Source organism: Scyliorhinus canicula, chromosome 4 (assembly GCF_902713615.1).
Source record: "Scyliorhinus canicula chromosome 4, sScyCan1.1, whole genome shotgun sequence".
Lineage (NCBI taxonomy): Eukaryota > Metazoa > Chordata > Chondrichthyes > Carcharhiniformes > Scyliorhinidae > Scyliorhinus > Scyliorhinus canicula.
The window spans coordinates 90,404,828-90,428,848 of record NC_052149.1 but is presented as its reverse complement, the minus strand read 5'-3'; the positions used below and the strand labels follow the sequence as shown (position 1 = coordinate 90,428,848).

The window sequence follows — 24,021 nt, the reverse complement described above, 5'->3', positions numbered from 1 at the left end:
TTACGATATTGGAAGGTACTGTTTCTCTTTTGAAGATACCATTACATCCAGAAGCAGAAACTATCCCAGAAGTTCTGATTATCTCTTGCTTCCTCACCATTTGATTTTCATTAATTTGTTTGTTGAGCCATGTAATCACTTAAGTGAAAGAAAAATTAAGTTAGATGTGGATTAAAGCGGCACGTGCGCGCACGCGCACACACACACACACGCACACATTGGCTATGAAGCATTGCAGCGTCAAATCCCCTGCAGTCTACCCACTCTTCTCAGGTCTTCTATTCTCCCCTCTCAACAAATTATTGTGCTACCTCGCTAACGGCTATACCGGACAATATTAATAGTGGGCAACTAAATGCAGTGCAAATAAATAATAATACAAGGGCGGCACGATGGTGCAGTGGTTAGCACTGCTGTCTCACAGTGCCAAGGACCCGGGTTCGATCCCGGCTCCGGGTCACTGTCTGTGTGGAATTTGCACATTCTCCCAGTGTTTGCGTGGGTCTCACCCCACAACCCAAAGATGTGCAGTGTTGGTTAATTGACCACGCTAAATTGTCCCATAATTGGAAAAAAGAATCGGGTATTCTAAATTTAAAAAATACATATAAATAAATAAAAATAATACAATGCAACAATGAAATTGCAAATAGTCCTGCTTCCTTACTTTAGAATCGTAACCTTATGAAGATACAAAACAGCATAATATACATGGTTTTGCCTAAATTGCAGAATGTGCAAGAAAAGCTACTTATTTTCTCTCCCTTTCTATGCTCCCTATTCCAGTAAAGAATCAGCCTAGTTTCTTCCTGTACAATCTCACTTCTTGTTAAATTAAGTTAGTTTCCTCCTGTATAATCTCACTTCCTGTAAATAAAACTTACTGGATTGAAACTAATACAGGATGACTAATGAAATACCATGACATATAGCAATAAAACAGTAACAATGAAAGTACGAGTTGGGCAATTTCCAGATTGATCATGTTATGTCCTTCATAACCATGATCCTACTATTAATAACAGACCATCATGTCCCAGATCACACTTCGTCAGTGTTTCCCACTCTACCTCCTCCTCTAACCAAAAAAAAAAACCACGTTGGGAAGAGGGAGCAGGGGCCTGTCGTGAAGGTGAGTGAGTGCCTTTAAATTTGCTTACCTTTCAGCGGGAGCAGGGTTTCAGGGAATATCAGGTAAGCTCTTCCTTTCTTTTTCTTGTTTTTTTTAAATCTAGAGGTGATGTCAGGGAAGGCAGTACAATGCTCCTCCTGCAGGATGTTTGAGGTGAGGGATGCCGTTAGCGTCCCTGCTGATTTGATCTGTGGGAAGTGCACCCAACTCCAGCTCCTCAAAAACCGTGTTAGGGACCTGGAGCTTGAGCTGGATGAACTTCGGATCATTCGGGAGGCAGAGGGGGTCATAGATAGAAGCTTCAGGGAGGTAGTTACGCCAAAGAATATAGATAGATGAGTGACGGTGAGAGGGGCTGGGGGTAAGCAGTCAGTACAGGGATCCCCTGTGGTCGTTCCCCTTAGTAACAAGTATACCGGTTTGGATACTTGTGGGGGGGAGGGGGGGGGGGGGGGGGGGGGGGGAGGGGGAGACTTACCAGGGGTAAGCTATGGGGTACGGGCCTCTGGCACGGAGTCTGTCCCTGTTGCTCAGAAGGGAAAGGAGTAGAACATTAGTAATTGGGGACTCAATAGTCAGGGGCACAGATAGGAGATTTTTTTGGATCGAGAGAGACTCACGTTTGGTATGTTGCCTCCCAGGTGCAAGGGTACGTGATGTCTCGGATCGTGTTTTCCGGGTCCTTAAGGGGGAGGGGGAGCAGCCCCAAGTCGTAGTCCACATTGGCACTAACGACATAGGTAGGAAAGGGGACAAGGATGTCAGGCAGGCCTTTAGGGAGCTAGGATGGAAGCTCAGAGCGAGAACAAACAGAGTTGTTATCTCTGGGTTGTTGCCCGTGCCACGTGATAGTGAGACGAGGAATAGGGAGAGAGAGCAATTAAACACGTGGCTACAGGGATGGTGCAGGTGGGAGGGATTCAGATTTCTGGATAACTGGGGCTCTTTCTGGGGAAGGTGGGACCTCTATAGATAGGATGGTCTACATCTGAACCTGAGGGGCACCAATATCCTGGGGGGGGAGATTTGTTAGTGCTCTTTGGGGGGGGTTTAAACTAATTCAGCAGGGGCATGGGAACCTGGATTGTAGTTTTGGGGTAAGGGAGATTGAGAGTATAGAGGTCAGGAGCACAGATTTGACTTCGCAGGAGGGTGCCAGTGTTCAGGTAGGTGGTTTGAAGTGTGTCTACTTCAATGCCAGGAGTATACGAAATAAGGTAGGGGAACTGGCAGCATGGGTTGGTACCTGGGACTTCGATGTTGTGGCCATTTCAGAGACATGGATAGAGCAGGGACAGGAATGGTTGTTGCAGGTTCCGGGGTTTAGGTGTTTTAGTAATCTCAGAGAAGGGGGCAAAAGAGGGGGAGGTGTGGCGCTGCTAGTCAAGGACAGTATTACGGTGGCGGAAAGGATGCTAGATGGGGACTCTTCTTCAGAGGTAGTATGGGCTGAGGTTAGAAACAGGAAAGGAGAGGTCACCCTGTTGGGAGTTTTCTATAGGCCACCTAATAGTTCTAGGGATGTAGAGGAAAGGATGGCGAAGATGATTCTGGAAAAGAGCGAAAGTAACAGGGTAGTTGTTATGGGAGACTTTAACTTTCCAAATATTGACTGGAAAATATATAGTTTGAGTACATTAGATGGGTCGTTCTTTGTACAATGTGTGCAGGAGGGTTTCCTGACACAATATGTTGACAGGCCAACAAGAGGCGAGGCCACATTGGATTTGGTTAATGAACCAGGCCAGGTGTTAGATCTGGAGGTAGGTGAGCACTTTGGAGACAGTGACCACAATTCGGTGACCTTTACGTTAGTGATGGAAAGGGGTAAGTATACCCCGCAGGGTAAGAGTTATAGCTGGGGGAAGGGCAATTATGATGCCATCAGACATGACTTAGGATGTGTAGATTGGAGAAGTAGGCTGCAAGGTTTGGGCACACTGGATATGTGGAGCTTGTTCAAGGAACAGCTATTGCCACACCTGAGGGAGCAGGACCAACTGCGGGTAAGAAAGGGCTGGGTGGGACAAACCTATAATTCCTGTTATGGGACAAGGGCCAGGGGGGTGGCGATCCTGATTGGCAAGAGAACAATGTTTAGGGCGACAAAGACGGTTACAGACCCAGGGGGGCGGTATGTCATGGTCAGCAGGGCCCTGGATGGGGCGCCGGTAGTTCTAGTCAACGTGTACGCGCCCAACTGGGACGACACGAGCTTCATCCAAAAGACCATGGCAGAAATCCCGGACATTACGACGCACCGACTAATCATGGGGGGGGACTTCAACTGTGTACAGGACCCAAAGACGGACAGATCAAACCCCAGAACGGGGAAACCCTCAAACATGGCAAGGGAACTCAGTCACTACATGGAGCAGATGGGAGCAGTAGACCCCTGGAGATTCGCCCACCCGGGGGAGAAAGAATTCTCTTTCTTCTCCCCAGTACACAACGTGTACACCAGAATTGACTTCTTTGTGGTGGGGAAAGCGGTGCTTCCAGGGATAGACAAGGTGGAATACTCCGCAATTGTGATATCAGACCACGCTCCACACTACATGGACGTGCGGCTAGAGACGGGAAGGGCCCAGCGCCCCACATGGAGGTTGGACGGTGCCTTACTAGCTGACAAGGCCTTCAGCGAAAGGATAGCGCGGGCCATAGCGGAGTACACGGAGAACAACCAAAACGGGGAGGTCTCACCCTCCACGTTCTGGGAAGCGCTTAAGGCCGTACTAAGAGGGGAAATCATTGCCTACAAAGCGCAAAGAGATAGGGAGGAAAGGGTGGCTAGGCAGAAGCTGGTCGACTCCATACTGGAGGTAGACCGTAAATACTCCGAGGCTCCGACCGTAGAGCTCCTGGTGGAGAGAAAAGAATTACAAAGGAACTTTGACCTGCTCTCCACCAGGAAAGCAGTACACCAACTCCGCCAGGCACGCGGGGCCCTGTACGAACACGGAGACAAAGCCAGCCGCCTGTTGGCACACCAGCTGAGAAAGCAGGCAGCCAGCAGACAAATTGCGCAAATCATAGGTACCAGAGGCACGTGGGAAACAGAACCAGAGAGGATCAACGAAACCTTCAAGGCCTTCTACCAAGAGCTGTACACCTCAGAGCCCCCAACGGGGAAGGCTGGGATGAACCGGTTTCTTGATGGACTGGACATACCAGTCGTGGGAGAGGGCAGAAAACGGGATCTGGAAGCACCACTAGCACTGGGAGAGATCACGGAGAGCATTAGCTCCATGCAGGCGGGGAAGGCGCCGGGACCGGACGGATTCCCGGCGGACTTCTACAAAAAATTTGCGACAGCGCTGGCCCCGCACCTGCGGGAGATGTTCACAGACTCGCTAGCTAGGGGCACACTGCCACCCACGTTAGCACAGGCCTCAATCTCGCTGATACCTAAGAAAGACAAAGACCCAACGGAATGTGGGTCATACAGACCCATATCTCTGCTGAACGCAGACGCCAAAATACTGGCCAAAAGGCTAGAAGACTGTGTACCTGAGGTGGTCACAGAGGACCAGACGGGCTTCGTCAAAGGTAGACAGCTTACCGCGAACGTCAGGCGCCTGCTGAACGTGATAATGACCCCCTCCGGGGAGAGAACACAAGAGGTGATCGTCTCCCTGGACGCAGAAAAGGCCTTCGACAGGGTCGAATGGAAATACCTCATAGAGGTACTGGAGCGGTTCGGGCTTGGAACAGGGTTCACCGCTTGGGTAAAGCTCCTATACAACGCCCCCATGGCGAGTGTACGGACCAACAATACCAACTCCCAATACTTCCAGCTGCACAGGGGCACCAGACAAGGATGCCCACTGTCCCCGCTGCTATTCGCACTAGCAATCGAACCGCTAGCAATCGCGCTCAGGGCAGCAAAAAATTGGAGGCGGATCCGAAGGGGAGGTAGAGAGCACAGAGTCTCACTCTATGCGGATGATCTGCTCCTCTATATCTCGGACCCACAAAGCAGCATGGACGGAATCATCGCGCTCCTGAAAGAGTTTGGAGCCTTCTCGGGCTACAAACTCAACATGAGCAAAAGTGAGATCTTCCCAGTACACCCGCAAGGGGGGGAGGGAGGGGGGGGGGGGGGGGGGGGGGGGGGGGGGGGGGGTGGGGAGCACTAAAGGGGCTGCCGTTCAAACAAGCCCGACATAAATTCCGCTACCTGGGGATCCAAATAGCCCATGACCGGAAAGGGATCCACAAATGGAACCTCACCAGCCTGACGGAGGAAGTTAAAAAGGACCTGCAAAGATGGAACACACTCCCGCTCTCCCTCGCGGGGAGAGTCCAGACGATCAAAATGAACGTACTGCCCAGGTTCCTCTTCCTGTTTAGATCCATTCCGATCTACATCCCCAAGGCCTTTTTCAAAGCGCTGGACAAGCTTATCATGGCGTTCGTATGGGGGGGTAAAAATGCTAGGATCCCAAAGAAGGTCCTACAAAAAACAAAAACCAGGGGTGGGCTAGCCCTCCCGAATCTACAATTCTACCACTGGGCGGCAACAGCCGAGCGAGTAAGGGGATGGATCCAGGAGCCAGAAGCCGAGTGGGTACGTGCGGAAGAGGCCTCCTGCATGGGAACCTCCCTCCGGGCCCTCGCCATGGCAGAACTCCCATCCCCACCCAAAAAACACTCCAGCAGCCCAGTGGTGACAGCCACCCTCCAATCCTGGAACCAACTGCGGCAGCAATTTGGCCTGTACCAAATGTCGGACAAGGCTCCCATCTGCAACAACCATAGGTTCAAACCAGCACTGACTGACGCCACCAAAGGTGGAGACAGGACGGGGGGACACTGACAGTCAGGGACCTATACACGGACGACAGGATCGCAACACTGGACGAACTGACAAGAGAAATTTCAGCTAGCTGGGGGGAACGAGCTACGGTACCTGCAGCTCAAAAACTTCCTACGAAAGGAGACAAGGACGTACCCACAACCGCCACGACAGACACTACTGGAAGACCTACTGGACGCAAGTATCCTAGAGAAAGGGAACTGTAGTGACATGTATGGCCGACTGGTAGATAGGGACGACACCGTACTGGACGCAACAAGAAGGAAATGGGAGGACGACCTGGGGATGGAGATAGATGGGGACTCTGGAGCGAAGCACTGCATAGGGTCAACTCCACCTCCACGTGCGCAAGGCTCAGCCTGACACAACTAAAAGTGGTACATAGAGCCCACTTAACGAGAAACCGTATGAGTAGGTTCTTCCCGGAGGTGGAGGACAGATGTGAGCGGTGCCAAAGAGGCCCGGCCAACCACACCCACATGTTCTGGTCTTGCCCCAGACTTGTGGAGTACTGGACAGCCTTCTTCGAGGCTATGTCCAAAGTGGTGGGGGTGAGGGTGGAGCCATGCCCGATAGTGGCGGTCTTCGGGGTTTCAGACCAGCCAGACCTATTCCTGGGGAGGAGGGCGGACGCCCTTGCCTTTGCCTCCCTGATCGCCCGCCGTAGAATCCTGTTTGGCTGGCGGTCAGCAGCACCGCCCAGAGCTGCAGACTGGCTGTCCGACCTCTCGGAATCTCTCCAAATGGAGAAAATCAAATTCGCCATCCGAGGGTCTGACGACGGCTTCCACAGAACGTGGGAGCCATTCATGCAACTGTTCCGGGACCTGTTTGTGGCCAACGTACAAGAGGAAGAATAGTCGGGTGGCCAAGAATCGGGAAAATGGACGGGAATTGGGGGAAGGGGGTTACGGGCTCGTTATGGGGGTTTGATGGCAAGCCAAGGCCCAAAACCAAACTATAAATGAATGCCTATAAACATGTGCCTCGGCCATACTGGGGAATGTAAAATATGTATGCTGGCTAAAGGGGGCGGCCACAATTGTTGTTATGAAGATGCTTACCTGTAAATATTCATGTTAAATTTTTGTGTTTTCTTTTTTTTTTTTCCTCTCTAATAATTTGTAATCTGTCATATATAAAATATGAAAACTCAATAAAAAACATTTTTTAAAAAAAGGAACAGCTATTGCGTGTTCTTGATAAGTACGTACCAGTCAGGCAGGGAGGAAGGGGTGGAGCGAGGGAACCCTGGTTTACCAAAGAAGTGGAATCTCTTGTTAAGAGGAAGAAGGAGGCCTATGTGAAGATGAGGCGTGAAGTTTCAGTTGGGGCGCTTGATAGTTACAAGGAAGCGAGGAAGGATCTAAAGAGAGAGCTAAGACGAGCAAGGAGGGGACATGAGAAGTCTTTGGCAGGTAGGATCAAGGAAAACCCAAAAGCTTTCTATAGGTATGTCAGGAATAAAAGAATGACTAGGGTAAGAGTAGGGCCAGTCAAGGACAGTGGTGGGAAGTTGTGTGTGGAGGCTGAGGAGATAAGCGAGATACTAAATGAAGACTTTTCGTCGGTATTCACTCAGGAAAAAGATAATGTTGTGGAGGAGAATGCTGAGACCCAGGCTATTAGAATAGATGGCATTGAGGTGCGTAGGGAAGAAGTGTTGGCAATTCTGGACAAGGTGAAAATAGATAAGTCCCCAGGGCCTGATGGGATTTATCCTAGGATTCTCTGGGAAGCCAGGGAAGAGATTGCTGAGCCTTTGGCTTTAATTTTTATGTCATCATTGGCTACAGGAATAGTGCCAGAGGACTGGAGGATAGCAAATGTGGTCTCTTTGTTCAAGAAGGGGAGTAGAGATAACCCCGGTAACTATAGGCCGGCGAGCCTCACGTCTGTTGTGGGTAAAGTCTTGGAGAGGATTATAAGAGATACGATTTATAATCATCTAGATAGGAATAATATGATTAGGGATAGTCAGCATGGTTTTGTGAAGGGTAGGTCATGCCTCACAAACCTTATCGAGTTCTTTGAGAAGGTGACTGAACAGGTAGACGAGGATACAGAGTTGATGTGGTGTATATGGATTTCAGTAAAGCGTTTGATAAGGCTCCCCACGGTCGGCTATTGCAGAAAATACGGAGGCTCGGGATTGAGGGTGATTTAGAGATGTGGATCAGAAATTGGCTAGTTGAAAGAAGACAGAGGGTGGTGGTTGATGGCAAATGTTCAGAATGGAGTTCAGTTACGAGTGGCGTACCACAAGGATCTGTTCTGGGGCCATTGCTGTTTGTCATTTTTATAAATGACCTAGAGGAGGGCACAGAAGGTTGGGTGAGTAAATTTGCAGACGACACTAAAGTCGGTGGAGTTGTAGACAGTGTGGAAGGATGTTACAGGTTACAGAGGGACATAGATAAGCTGCAGAGCTGGGCTGAGAGGTGGCAAATGGAGTTTAATGTAGAGAAGTGTGAGGCGATTTACTTTGGAAAGAATAACAGGAATGCGGAATATTTGGCCTATGGTAAAATTCTTGGTAGTGTGGATGAGCAGAGGGATCTCGGTGTCCATGTACATAGATCCCTGAAAGTTGCCACCCAGGTTGATAGGGTTGTGAAGAAGGCCTATGGTGTGTTGGCCTTTATTGGTAGAGGGATTCAGTTCCGGAGCCATGAGGTCATGTTGCAGCTGTACAAAACTCTGGTACGGCCGCATTTGGAATATTGCGTACAGTTCTGGTCGCCTCATTATAGGAAGGACGTGGAAGCTTTCGAACGGGAGCAGAGGAGATTTACCAGGATGTTGCCTGGTATGGAGGGAAAATCTTATGAGGAAAGGCTGATGGACTTGAGGTTGTTTTCGTTAGAGAGAAGAAGGTTAAGAGGTGACTTAATAGAGGCATACAAAATGATCAGAGGGTTAGATAGGGTGGACAGCGAGAGCCTTCTCCCGTGGATGGAGGTGGCTAGCACGAGGGGACATAGCCTTAAATTGAGGGGTAATAGACATAGGACAGAGGTCAGAGGTAGTTTTTTTACGCAAAGAGTGGTGAGGCCGTGGAATGCCCTACCTGCAACAGTAGTGAACTCGCCAACATTGAGGGCATTTAAAAGTTTATTGGATAAGCATATGGATGATAATGGCATAGTGTAGGTTAGATGGCCTTTAGTTTTTGACTTCCCATGTCGGTGCAACATCGTGGGCTGAAGGGCCTGTACTGCGCTGTATCGTTCTATTGTCACTGATCTTGGGTCTTCTGAAGATCTCCATTGACCTGCTGCTCACATGGCCCCTCCCCAACTGTCCCCAGTTTCGAATCATTGTTCCGTAATTTTGCAACACCACTTTCCACTTTATCCTGAATATTCACAAGTGTCCAGGCATATCCATTGCTTAAGCCTGTTTGCTGCTCTCCAAGTTCACATTCAATTTTTCTTTCCTTGCCAGTTTCCATCTCCCTGCATGTATTCTTTATTAAAAAATCTTTTATTAATTTCCAAAAGAGGAAAGAAGGAAACAAAGTATAATACAGCATCAGAATGCAATAAACAAACAAAAACTATACAGAAAAACAGCAAAATTAACAGTTGATAGTAATTAACGCTTTAAAGAAAGAGACAAATGGTTGTCATCTACAAAACAATTCTCAGTAGATCCTGTCATGGCACACTTAACCGTCTCCAAGTATAGAAAATGCATTGGGCTAGATTCTCCATTCCAGAGGCTAAGTGCCGACGGCAACAGAGAATCTGTGGTGTTTCACAACAGAAAAATTGGTGTGAAACCCTCACTGATTCCACTACCACTAGCACTGGAGCCACGTGAAACACCCGCAGAACGTGCGGAAAACGGTTGGAGAATCGCTGGGTCCGTGCTGCACATGTGCAGGGCCGACAGGCTGCAGCTGTGCGTGGGCCAGCCCCAGCCCCCCCCTCCCCCGGATGGTGCCGGCTGTGTTGGACCACGTACCCGCCCACCCCGACTCCACAGTCCACCTCCTGTCTACCCTCCACCACTCCCCCCAGCAGAAGCCCCCCGCCCAGTGGCACGGATCTTGGCCAAGTGCGGCAGTGCTGGATACTGTCCACATGCCCTCCTTCTCCCTCCGCAGGCACCACGTCAGGCTCATGACCGCTATGACCATACGTGGCCCGTGCTGTCGGGAACTCGACCCATCGGGGGCAGAGCATTACGGTTGGGCCTGCTAATGACATTCCAACGGGTTTGCAACTGCACGCAGCGCGCACCTCAATTTGAAGTGGGCGGAGCATCGCGACCCTGCGTCAAACTGGCGCCTGCCGTGATTTCGGCGTCAGGATCCATTCTCCGCTCAATCACTGTTCCCAATTTCGGCACGGTGGCTGACGGAGCATCCCACCCATAGTCTTCCAACCAGGAAGAAGCATTGGGTGGCTTGGGGGACTTCCTAGGTTAATAAAATCTGCTTGTGGGTTATTTATGAAGCAAATGCAATGATCTGCCTCAAACTTAGTGAAGCTCACCAGACAGATGAGATTCCAAATATGGCTATCAAAGGACAAAGCCGTAGGTCAATATTTCGAACTTTGGATAGAGTGTCAAAGGAGGATGACCAAAAACCGGCCAGCTTCAAGCACAAACACAACATGTGGGAATGGTCTGCTGGGGCAAGTGAGCACTTGTCGCATTTGTTGCTTGTGTTGGAGAAAAACGTTCTAATTCTGGCCTTGGTAAAGTGAATTGTGTGCGGAACGTTAAACTGAATTAAGCTTAACCAAGCACAGGAGGATGTGGAGTTGACCCTAAAAAGGGCTTCCACCCACCATAAGGTCAAGCCCAAGCTCCGCTTTCTAATAATTTCTTACCTTATGGAGAGGGGAGGGTCTGGAGCATATCATGAGATCGTACAACCGTGACATAGAACCACTGCTGGTTTGAGGCAATGATAAAATCACTTCCAACAATGTACTTAGAGGTAGTTGAAGAAAGGCAAGCGAGCAAAACCAGAGGCTTGAAAATAGCGGTAAAGACTACATTCAGGTAAATTAAATTGGGCTGCAAGCTGGCAAAGTTCCCATCCATAAACAGGTCAGTAAAATGTTCTTCCTCCACAAGGCAAACACTGAGTCAAGCATGGACAGCAAGAATAAGTGGTCGTCACAAATAGGTCCTAATAACGAGGAAGTGGAAAGCTTAAAATGCTGACAAAATTGTTTCCATATTTTTCCATAAATCACAACTGGAGGGCTGCAGGGTGGTGCAATGGTTAGCACTGCTGCCTACGGCGCTGGGGACCCGGGTTCGATCCCAGCCCCAAGTCATTATCTGTGTGGAGTTTGCACATTCTCCCAGTGTCTGCGTGGGTTTCACCCCACAACACAAAAGATGTGCAGGATAGGTGGATTGGCCATGTTAAATTGCACCTTAATTGGAAAAGAATAATTGGGTACTCTATAAAAAGAAATAGATCTGGGAGATAAACTGAGAAGCAGACTGGCGTCCGAGCTGGTGGGCTCGTATGCAGCCAGCTTTGTCCTCGTATTCATAAAAAGCACCCCTTGAACGTTGTAACACATGCACAGCTTTATTTGTGGAAAGTAAATCAAATTGAGTCTGGAGCTTAGCCTATCTGCATATAACTCAGGTGTGGCTGTAATGGAATATTTATGGTTTATTTCTAAAATTGAATCCATCAATTCTTGTTGTTTTCATTTTTTGTTTGATAATATGTGCATTGTAAGAAATTGCATTTCCTCGCAGAACCACTCGAGGGTCTCCCATAATACTGATGGGAAGGTGGAATCAGAGTTGTTTGTCAAATCTCCATAGAGGCCGACAAATAGTACTCACATGAGTAAGCATGGTGGAAATGACAGAAGTAGGAAACGTCCCTCGTCGCCAGGTGGAGGAAAGACTAAGGGTCCACACACCCATTTGAGTCATAAATGTGGAAAGAGCCTTGGAAATGCCGGAGAGGCAAAGGTCTTTGGAATTGAGCAATCCAGCTTTGGATCTATAACTCAGTTTAGATCTCCTTCGAAAATAAGATGGTGGGTGTTTGGATTAGGAAGGGAAGATAGAAGCAATCTGATCATTTTTGTATTATCTCAGTTAGGGGCATAGGCGTAGATCAAAACTACAGAGGTTTGAAAAAGCGTGCCACTAACTATTGTATAACGTCCACCAGGATACCACAGGATTCCTACAGTGTAGAAAGAGGACATTAGGCCCATTAAGCCTGCACCGACCTTCTGAAAGATCCACTTCCCTTCCCTATCCTCATATCCCCATCTAACCTGCACATCTTTGAACACTAAAGGGAAATTTAGTATTTCCAATCCACCCGACCTGCACATTTTTGGACCGTGGAAGAAGACCGGAGCACCCGGAGGAAATCCATGCAGACATGGGGAGAAAGTGCAGACTCCACACAGACAGTCATCCAAGGTCAGGATTGAACCCGGGTCCCTGTCCCTGTGAGGCAGCAGTGCTAACATCACTGTGTCATCCCTCAGATTACATTCAAGGGGGTGAACTCTATTCTTTTGTTACTCAAAACTGTCGTCCACTCTGCTGTCTGTTAAAACTGGAGTGAAACACTTGGCGAACCCATGCATTACGTAATCTGGTGTGATCTCTAACACAAAGATGCATTTTTTTTTAAGGAATGCAACATCAATGTTAAGGCTCTTGAGATGTGAAAACACTTTGCAATGTTTTACTGGGCTATTTAAATCCCTAACATTTCACGTGACTAATCTGATCGAGAGCCCAGTACCGCCCTGACCTCCTGAGCTGGTTATACGAATAGGAAGACTTTATAAAAGGGTCAATAAATTGAATGGAAAACAAAGCAAAGCCAAAACATAATGAAAATGGTCAAATACAAAAAGGTCTTTGATTACTGTCAAGGGAGGAAACTCCTAACCCCACTCCATCCCCAGAAAAATCATCACACTCCCAAACCACGGGAACAAAAACTCAACAGTGTGATAATAAATGTATAACTAATCAAACCATGAATCAAATCCTAAGCTTGCCATTATAAATAAGATATACAACAGTATTGTCTTATACGACATCCGTTGACTAACAAATCTTGTTACTGCCCCCGACATGTGAGCTACGTTATATATAATATATCATTGGAAAGTTACTTGTTCTAACCGTGTAATAAGATCTCTAGTGTAAAGACAGTCGAACATGCCCTTAATTTTGAGCATATTAAATGGCCTAGAGATATTCAACCACAAGGTACCCAAAAAATCAAAACCACAAGCTTAGTAAGCCCATCAAGAATTAAGTATGCGCTGCTGAAGGAAAGAGTCTGTCTCGTCTGGTGCATCAAGGAAGTGATCTTCTCCATTAAATGCAATGCAGAGATGGGCAGGGTAAATCAGCCCGAAGCAAATTCCTTTCTTGTACAGTTTGGACTTGGTGTTTTTGAATGCTGTACGCCTCCTTGCCAGGTCTGCACTCTGTCTCAATAGATCTTTTTGAATAATTCCAAAATAAACTGTGCTCAGCCGTCAGTATGGTATACCAACAATGTATAGGTTTTGTCAGACTGGTTTTCCAGGTCATCGACTTTGCCCCGCAACGATACGCTCTCCTTAATCACTGCAGTCACCCTGGACTCTAGTGTACTGATCCTGCTGCTATGGTCTGAAAGGGTCGTCTCAATGTCAGTAAAAGTACTAGCGTAAGAGTTGACAGCTAAACAAATGGTGTCAAGGGAGGACCGAATAGGACCCAGCGATTCTTCCAATGAAATTTTCAGCTCCAGAGCTTAACCTCTCCAGGATTTATCAAGTTCAGTGGACAGAATTTCGCTCAGAGTTTTGGTTGTTAAGAAGCATGGGGTTGTCAGCTGCCATCTTAACTGTAGCAATCTTGGCTGGGGCAACTTTATCATTTAATATTTTCCAGCGTGTATGTTTTAAATTCGTGGACAATTTTTAAAAACTTGTTCCGAGTGTTTAAATTAATTTTTGCAGTGGCAAATAATAGTATACTGCCGCATTAAGAAAGAACTTGTAAAAAGAATTAGAGGGAGAAAAACTGCATCCGCTTACCCTACATCTCACAACCGGATGTCCCTCTACCTACATGTATTCTTTAATACATTTTCCTGCTTTGATAATTATTGATTATCTGGCCCCGTAGTATTTTGACAATGGTTGTCGCTTCTTAGCCAGGTGATTTGACAATGGTTGTCGCTTCTTAGCCAGGTGATTGTGCATGACGGCGCACACAAGAGGCTTGCGACAACAAATATATATATTTTGGGACGGCAAAAGAAAACTCAATTCTCCTTGTATGAATTGTACCCATCTTTTTCAAAGATTAATTGGAACACCCTGGGGAAGAAATCTTCTCATTTACTTTTGCGAAAACGTTGCCCATCAATTGGAGATTTCCCACTTTGTATTGGCAAAATGAATTTCACCCTTTTGAACCATTCTGCTCAGACCATTTTCTTGATGTCTTCCTCTTTTACAATGACAGCAGTTTATGCTACCTCTGACCTATAGAAATTAATGTCTTATTTCCACTTCTCATCTTTACAGATTCATTTATGACTCTTCCTTCCCACTTTCCAGAATCTTTTTCTATTAAAAAATATATATTTTTGATAATTTTGGGAAAATTAAGAAGGACAAGTCTGTTAGATGTGGTTATACATCCCCATGGTGTCCCCCCCCCCCCCCCCCCCCCCCCTGTTGTTTGCGCTTACAATTGAGCCTTTGGCCACCGTGTCATATGCGAACGAGTTGCTATTGTATGCGTCGGAACTGAGCTGGTTTATGAGTGGTACATTGGAGCTGCTTCTGGTCTTTTTTGGGGTATAAGCTAAACTTAAATAAAAATGATTTTTTTGTGGTGTCCCTACCGGGGGCGGGGCAGGCTACATGTCCATAGCGCGGCAACCCACTTTAGATATTTGGGGGTGCAGGTGGCAAGGGATTGGGGGGGGGGGGGGGGGGGGGGCTCCGTAGGTATTAATATAACTAGTCTGGTGGGACGGGTGAGAGCAGATTTGGCAAAGTGGGATGGTCTTTCTCTGTCTCTGGCAGGTCGGGTACAGGCAATGAAGAAGAATGTGTTGCTGCAGTTTTTGTTTATTTTTCAGTGCGGTTTATGTTTATTTTTCAGTGCGTGCCGATCTTCCTGCGGGTGGGGCAAAGAGGTGAGGATTAGGAAGGTGCTGTTGCAGAGAGGACAGCAGTCAGGGGGGTTTGGTCTCCTGAACTTGCTGTATTATTACTGGGTGGTGAATGTGGAGAAGGTGAGGAGTTGGGTTAGAGGGAGGGACTCCCAGTGGGTTAGAATGGAAGAGAGTTTGTGCAGGAGGTCAGGGCTGAGGGTGTTGGCAACAACGTCGCTCCTGATGGCCCCGGGGAAATATTCGGGCAGTCGGGTGGTGGCGGCGACATTGAAAATCTGGAGGCAGTTGCGTCAGCACTTTAGGTTGTGGGTGGGGGTCAAGGGAAATGCCGATTCGGGGGAATCATGGATTTGAGCCAGGGAAGTGGGATGAGAATTTTCAGAGATGGGAGGGAGGGGGGGGGGGGGGGGGGGGGGGGGGGGGGGGGATTAGGGCACGAAAGGATTTGTTTTTAGTGGGCCGGTTTGCGGGACTGGAGGCGAAATATGGGTTGGGGGGGAAATGTTTAGGTATATGCAGGTCTGGGATTTTGCCAGGAAGGAGGGACAGAGCTTTCCGGTGGCTCCGGCCCCAACACTGTTGAAAGAGGTACAGACGACAGGGGGAATGGATTTTGCATTTTCCTCAAGCAAACCCTGTCCTTTCACTTCTTCCAAGACGAACGTCTGGAAATCCAAATGTATGAGAGGGTCGGTTAGTTGGCTAGGATGTAATGCAGAATGATGCCAACGGCATGAGTTCAATTCCTATACTGGCTATGGTAGTTTGTGAAAGCCTGCCTCATCAACTTGCCCAATGCTTGCATTGTGGTGCCTCTCAAGCTCTGCATAACCATGTGCTGTTTCTTTTTAACAGAGAGAGTGACGCCTGTGGTCCTTTGTGGATTATCGCTAATGTCTACTGATGACTTACTTTTTATGTAAAAATAGTAATTTACATGCACATCAACCTGGTGTGCTCAATTTGCTGCTCACAGTGTGGTCTCTATATTGGGAACTGCTTTATCAAATATCCTCATTTTGTTTAGAAATATAATCCCCACAGGTTGCTATTCTGTTCTTACTCACTCTAACCTTGCAGAGTTCACTATTCACACAGCTCCAACAAAGTTTTTAAAAAAAATTTAAAGTACCCAATTCTTTTTTTTCCCGTGTCTGTGTGGGTCTCACCCCTACAACCCAAGATGTGCAGAGTAGGTGAATTGGCACCACGCTAAATTGCCCCTCAATTAGAAAAAAAAGAATTGGGTACTGTAAATTTTTTAAAAAAGCTTTGTTGGAGCTGCGTGAATAGTTCCCCCCGAATGTCCAAACTCCGTACAGACAGTGACCTGGAGCCGGGATCGAACCTGGGTCCTCAGAGCTTTGAGGCAGCAGTGCTACCCACTGCGCCACCCGAGCTCCAACAAAGCTGCGGGAACACTTTCTTATTCCTACTGGTACCCAGGAGTCCTCTCATCCGAATGTTTGGTTTTAGCAATTTTACTTTTTTGCGTATCTTTTCTCTTTCTAATATATTTCCACAGCCAGAGATGAATTTTATATTTCATCCAGTATTTTGCAAATATTTCAAAATTGTTTACAATCCTTCAATATCCTTTTATTTGCACATTCATAATCTGTAACATATTACTTTATATTTTTTGATTTTAATAAATTTAGAGTACCCAATTATTATTCTTTTTTCCAATTAAGGGGCAATTTAGCATGGCCAATCCACCTAACCTGCACATCTTTCGGGTTGTGGGGGTGAAACCCACGCAGACACGGGGAGAATGTGAAAACTCCTCATGGTCAATGACCCAGGACCGGATTCGAACCCGGGTCCTCAGCGCCGTAGTCCCAGTGCTATCCACGGCGCCACCATGCTGTCCTAACATATTACTTAATCTAGTTTATTTAAACTATTAATAATCTAATTAATCTATACAACAAAAATATTTTTTATTAAGTGGACAATAAAAACAGTTTAGATCGATATAGCAGAGCAAGTGGTATGCTGTAGCTGCAGCACGTGGGAATTTCTGGACCACATTCTGGTCCCTGACAACTGCATCTGCAGTCAGCTCAGAGTTGTTCAGCTGAGTCTGAGCTGTAGACATTACAGCACATCACTGATGGTTTGAATTACGTGGACACTTTGCCTGGAGGTAGTCACGTCCCTTAGACAAGTAGTACTCTATACATTAGTGGTGTTTAGGGGCAGGAGATACGACGAGTTGGGGCCTGTGTGGATGAGATCAAGGAATACAAGAAGGACGGCAAACAGGCTATGGCACCGTTGTGCTGGGGTCCATTCAAGTAGGAGGAGTAAAAAGAAATGTGGTAGTGGATAGCATAGTCACAGGAACAGGTACTGTTCTCTCTAGCCACTAAATTAATTACTGGGATGGAGAGATTCTCCTGCGAGGAAAGATTGCATAGAGTGTGCTTTTATTCTCTGGAGTTTAGAAGAATGAGACATGATCTCATTCAACACAGAAAATTCTTACATGGCTGGGCACGGTAGATGCAGGAAAGATTTATCTCCTAGCTCGGGGATCGGGGAACCAGGGGAGACAGTCTTAGAATTCCGGCCATTTATTTCCGGCTTGCGTCACTGTCTGTGCGGGGTCTGCACGTTCTCCCTGTGTTTGTGTTGGTTTCCTCCGGGTGCTCCGCTTTCCTCCCGCAAGTCCCGAAAGACGTGCTGTTAGGTAATTTGGACATTCTGAATTCTCCCTTTGTGTACCCGAACAGGCAGAGTGTGGTGACTAGGGGCTTTTCATAGTAACTTCATTGCTGTGTTAATGTAAGCCTACTTGTGACATTAATAAAGATTATTATTAGGACATTTGTGAGAAAATACGTTGGCTGAGAAGATCAGCAAGTAGAATCAGTATGTGTGGGGATTAAAATAACAAGGATCAGAAAACGCAGCTAGGAATAGTTTACAGATCCCCCAACATTTGTACTAACTGTCAGAACATTAAGAAAGAAAACTTGACAACAAAAAAACTATGCAATAAGTGTGTGTGTGTGTGTGTTGGGGGGGGGGGGGGGGGGGGGGGGGGGGGGGGGGGAAGAGAGAGAGAAGAGGTGGAGAGTGTTTTAATCTTTTATGTATTGGACAAATAAAATTGACTGAAGTGGTCTGTCTGTAAGGCGAGTTTTAGAATGCTTTCAGGCAGCTTCCTGGAATAACACATTTAAAAATCCTATATTGTGGAATGAGGCAGGTTTAATTAGTATTCTCATTGTAGAAGATCGTCTGCATAAAAGAGATTATAAAACAACCAAATTCCATCCTATAATTGAGAACGACATACTCAAGTTCAAAAAAAGTCACACTTCAACAAAACCAAATACACAGATATGAGAGGAGAGCTGGGTACGGTTCATTGGGTAAATAGATTAAAAGATATGGCTATAAATAAAACTGTAGGGAACATTTGTTTAAAATTTAAAGTTCCAACAAAAAAGCATTTCATTAAAAAAGAAAACTCAATGAGAAAGTCCCATTCTAGGAAAGTTAAGAATAATATTAGATTAAAAGAGACCTTTCGTGTTGCGAAAAATAATAATACACCTGAGAATTGGGAGAGTTTTAGAAACTAGCGTGGGGCGAAAAAGAAGTTGGTAAAAAAGAAAAAAAAAATAGAACAAGAGTAAACTAGCCAGGAATATAAAAATAGAGTGAAAGAACTGTAGAGGTTCCTCAGTGTCCTAGAACCAACCATTTTCAGCGGCTTCAAGGGGCGAGTGGCGGTACCTGAGAAGGGGGGAGTGGCGGTACCCGGGAAGGAGGGAGTGGCGGTACCCGGGAAGGGGGGAGTGGTCATACCTGAGGGGGGGGAAAGAAAAGAGAGTTCCCGAGAAGGGAAGGGGGCAATGACGGTACCAGAGAAGGGAAGGAGGGAATGACGGTTCCCGAGAAGGGAAGGGGGCAGTGACGGTTCCCGAGAAGGGAAGGAGGCAGAGACAGTACTAGAGAAGGGAAGGAGGGAGTGACGGTTCCTGAGAAGGGAAGGGGGCAGTGACGGTTCCCGAGAAGGGAAGGGGGGAGTGACGGTACCCGAGAAGGGAAGGGGGGAGTGACGGTACCCGAGAAGGGAAGGAGGGAGTGACGGTTCCCGAGAAGGGAAGAGGGCAGTGACGGTACCAGAGGAGGGAAGAGGGCAGTGACGGTGAGGGGGGGGAAGAAAAGAGAGTTCCCGAGAAGGGAAGGGGGCAATGACGGTACCAGAGAAGGGAAGGAGGGAGTGACGGTTCCCGAGAAGGGAAGGGGGCAGTGACGGTACCCGAGAAGGGAAGGGGGCAGTGACGGTACCAGAGAAGGGAAGAGTGGCGGTACCCGAGAAGGGGGATTGACCTGACCCGAGAAGGGGGGAGTGGCGGTACCCGGGAAGGGGGGAGTGGCGGTACCCGGGAAGGGGGGAGTGGCGGTACACGGGAAGGGGCGAGTGGCGGTACCCGAGAAGGGGCGAGTGGCGGTGCCCGAGAAGGGGCGAGTGGCGGTACCCAAGAAGGAGGGAGTGGTGGTACCCGAGAAGGGGGGAGTGGCAGTACCCGAGAAGGGGACAGTGGCAGTACCCGAGAAGGGGGGAGTGGCAGTACCCGAGAAGGGGGAGTGGCAGTACCCGAGAAGGGGGAGTGGCAGTACCCGAGAAGGGGGATTGACCAGACCCGAGAAGGGGGGAGTGCGGTACCCGAGAAGGGGGAGTGGCGGTACCAGAGAAGGGGGAGTGGCGGGTACCAGAGAAGGGGGGATTGACCAGACCCGAGAAAGGGATGGGGGGAGTGACGATATCCGAGAAAGGGTGGACTGACGATACCTGAGAATGGGGAATGGGGGGACGACGATTCCCGAGAACAGAGAGGGGGGGGGGGGGAGAGACGATGCCCAAGAACAGGGGGGAGAGACAATGCCCGAGAATGGGGAGAGACGATGAATATTTTTGCAATGTACTTACCATTTTCATTTGTTTTGAGGAGCTCCTTGCTTTCCTCTAATTTCACCATTGTTCCTTCGAATTGCTCTTGCAATTTTGATACCTACAAGAAGAAAAACACCTCAAAATGCTGCAATCCTCCAGCTTTAGTCACATATCCATTCTATGACAATCACTTAACAAAAGGAACTTTAGGATTAAGATCCCATTTCAAAAATAATCATAGAATCCCTATAGTGCAGAAGGAGGCCATTCTGTCCATCAACTCGACACCAACCCTCTGAAAGAGCAGCCTACCTAGGTCCAAGCCCCCACCCTATCCCTGTAACGCCATAATCCCACCTAACCGTTGGACATTAAAGGGGACGATTAGAATGGCCAATCCATCTAACTTGCACATCTTTGGACTGTGGGAGGAAACCAAAGCACCCAGAAGGAACCCACGCCGACAAGGGGAGAATGTGCAAACTCGACACAGTCAGCCGCAGTTGGAATTGAAACCGGGTCCCTGGCACTGTGATGCAGCAATGCTAAGCACTGTGCCACACCCAATCAACTTGTTAGAATGACAATTTATAATTTTCTGGTTATTTACAAATGATTCTGCAAAAAGTAGATTTTGAATTTATGCTACACTCCTAATGGAATAGGTCATATATTGCTTAAAAATCACAGTGCACAAGCTGAAAACTGGCAAAAACTAATGACCCAAGAAAGTTGAGAATTTCTTCAGCCAGCATGGTAACTGAGGGTTGCAAAAGTGCTGAACTTGGAAGTCCAAAGGAACGTGGGAGGCAGTATGCAAATCGCTAAAAGCTGGTGCTCAGACATGAAAAGGAATCAAAAAGGCCAATGAAACTTCAATCTTTATCTCAATGGGGAAGGAAGGTATGCTTTAGTCGTACAGAGTCTTGGTCAGATCCTATTTGGAATACTCAGTTGGGTAGGATACCACATCGGGACAAAGTACAGTATAGATTTAACAGTGTCATTCAGTGAATCAGTGAAGGTTTAAGCTATGGGGCCAGGTTGCATGAACTTGGCTTACAGTTCCTGGAGTTTAGAAAATTGATTTAATTGAGGTGTTTAAAATTATAAAGCAATTTGGTAGGAAAGACAGAGAAACTGTTCCCTCTGGTGGAATAATCAGACAAGGTTCAGGAATGGAGATACCATACCTCCAGATAAGAAATTTTGTGCGTCTCGCCTTCCCAACATTTCCCGAGGCACCACGGGCATCTGTTGGAAAGTATACTTCTGTTGGCGGGGTCGGAAGAGGGTAGCATGTCTGGTATTTATGGGCGAATTGTGTCTGAGGGTTTCGACTTGAGGATAGCGTGAAGGTGAAGTGGGAGAGGGAGCTGGGGCCTATAGTGGATGATGAGGTGTGGAGTGAGACCCTGCATAGGGTGAACTTCACATTTTCTTGTGCGCGGCATGGTCTAATCCAGCTTGAAGTGTGCACAGATGGACCTGACCAAAGCTAAATGGAGTCTTTTTTTCCCCGGAGGTAGAGGACAGGTGTGAGCAGTGTTCTGGTGGGCTGGCCAATCACACACACATGTTCTGGTCTTGCCCCAAACTCGTAAGTTTTGGTCTCCTTCTTCAGCACCATGTCACCATGTCAGCGATTCGGAATATCGAACTAAAACCTTGCCGCCTGGTGGCCATTTTCGGGGTGTCGGGTTTAGCCAGGGTTGCAGATGGGAGAGAAGGCAGATGTCCTTGCCTTTGCCTCACTGATTGCCCGGAGGCAAGTTCTGCTGGGGTTGAGGTCTTCATCCCTGCCCAGCACCTCGGTATGGTTGGGCAACCTAATGGAATTCTTGTACCTGGAGAAAATCAATACACCGTTAAGGAATCAGTTGTAGGGTTCTCTCGGAGGTGCAGCCATTCATTACCTACTTTAAGGAATTAGTCATTGCCAGTTGCTGGGGGTGGGGGTCTGGGGTTGAGTTTATTTTGTTTGTTTTTTTCGGTCTGTTTTTAAAAATCTTGGTGGATGGGGCAGGCATGATTGGTCGGGTTTTTTGTTATGTTGATATTTGTGTATCGTCTGCTGCGGTAGTATGGGTTTTGTTGTAAAATTTATTGTAAAATTGAAAAATATATATTTTTAATGAATGGAGATACCGGCTCAAGAGGTTGCATTATTTTCTCCTGTTCCCATGTACCAGGTTTTGGGAGCACTGGTTTAGGGTATTAGAGTTGTGTAAGATGCAGAGAAATGCATAATCCTAGGGTACGAGAACACCAGGGTGTGGTAGTCAGGGTGAGGCAGGGAGCGACTGGGAGGTCTGGGGCATGAGAGAGCTGAATTGGTGGTGGGGTGCCAGAGTAGTAACTGGAAGCAGTTAGCACAGGGAATCTGTTTAGGAAATTCCATCTCCATTGTAAGAAAAGCAATACTCCTTAGAAGTGACCAGAATCAGATTAAGTGTTTTTTAAAACCAGAAAAAAAAAAAATTGTTCAAAGTATTTAAACAACTTAAGACAAGCGTTGGCCATGATTGTGTTAGTAAAGTCGTCAGAGGCTGCTTTCCCCTTTGAGGTGGAAGAGCTGACTGGTGGTGGTTTAACCTGAGGATCACCTCGAGAAGGTGGGCCTTCATGCGTTAGTGCAGGGAAGGGAACTGGTGTCCTGGTTAGCAGTTATGACGATGGTCCACTGGTAACTAAATGTGAATGGATGGACGACGGATGGAAGGCAGGTGGAAAGAGAAGAGTTAGTGCTAAGAAAGGCGCTATCCAAATTAAGTCATTGGTGTTTATTTATGCAAAATATAGGAGGAAAATATTCTAAGTTTCAGGTAGATACGGAAGTGGTATACTGCAAGAATTATGTTTGGCAGTAATAGAAATTAAGAGAGGTGGAGGTGGGACAACTGAGTGGGGTATTCAGGGTATGACATCAGTGGAAAATACTTGTTGTAAGCCGAGGATGGTTAATAAATGCACGATGGGCAAGATTTAACCCCTGCGTTGCGGCCGGCGCAGATCCAGGTATGCCGGATAAATAGTGGGAAAGGCCAAAACCGAGATTTGCGGCAGGTGCAAATTAGTTTGCAATTTAACCAGCCCGCTCCCAATGGTGAGTTCCGGATCACACTCAAATATGACGAGCATATCATTAACCATCATTTGAATTCATTTTCACCCGATTGGAGAGACTGAAGTCGAATGCAGCTGCCTCCCAGGAATGAACCGCCTCCCCAGCAGAAAGTCACACAAGCATCGTTTAGTACTCCCCTTTTTAAAAACGTGAACCTGGTGCAATGGCAACAAAGGGAAATGAGGAGGTGAGTAGTCCTTTTCATTTTCCAACATGCAGCTCAAGGGCATTGGAACTGCAGCTCCAATGCACGGTGGGGGAGGGCGCTTTGCGTCCAAGAGGTGTTTAAGCCATCTTTAATTATTGTGGAGACCCAGAACAGGGGCAAACACAGCTGCTGCCTGTCTGCCCTACCAAACACTGAGGACAAAGCCCTGCTCTGGCTTCTATGCTGAAGGCCACTTTAACTTCTTTTGACTGAGCAACCCCCAGCTGCATAGCTGAATGCTATTGCAAATGAGGAAGTGGCCTTGTTAGTTGTGAGAGCACAGCTGCAGGTTGTGTTTGCTGCTTGCTCCAGCTGGTGGCTCCAGCAGGTGGCTGCAGTTGCCTGGAGGCTGCATTTGCTATTTCTTTCCTTTTCTGTAGCTGGAAAGAACAGCATTGTTTTCTAAGGTACCTGGGTCCAGGAACACCTGGCTCAGGGGGATGTACAAGTCCAAAAGGCAATCTGGTTTGATGCAAGAACATGCTGCAGGCCCTGGTGTTTTAAATGAGCCACCTTCTAACGCCTATGAAGAAATGCATTCGCAGATTGCTGATACTTGTTTCTGGTGTGGTGAGTGCGAGTGCGTAACTGGCACGTCACCGCAGGTTAAATACACTGGAAGTCAAGACGTTTAACTGCACCTTGAGCGCCAGTGGAACATGTGGATGCCAG

General features: G+C 47.4%; 1 protein-coding gene across 1 annotated transcript in view; it reads right to left on the bottom strand.

The window, feature by feature from the left end:
• The window catches only part of sass6 (SAS-6 centriolar assembly protein), a 107,903-nt gene that overhangs the window by 11,287 nt on the left and 72,595 nt on the right, over positions 1 to 24,021 (bottom strand). Inside the window, exons 12-13 of the mRNA XM_038794770.1 lie at positions 20,051 to 20,132; positions 5 to 138 (exon numbers count right to left, since the gene is read on the bottom strand). Coding sequence (XP_038650698.1) covers positions 5 to 138; positions 20,051 to 20,132 — 216 coding nt within the window. The remainder of the gene's footprint in view (positions 1 to 4; positions 139 to 20,050; positions 20,133 to 24,021) is intronic.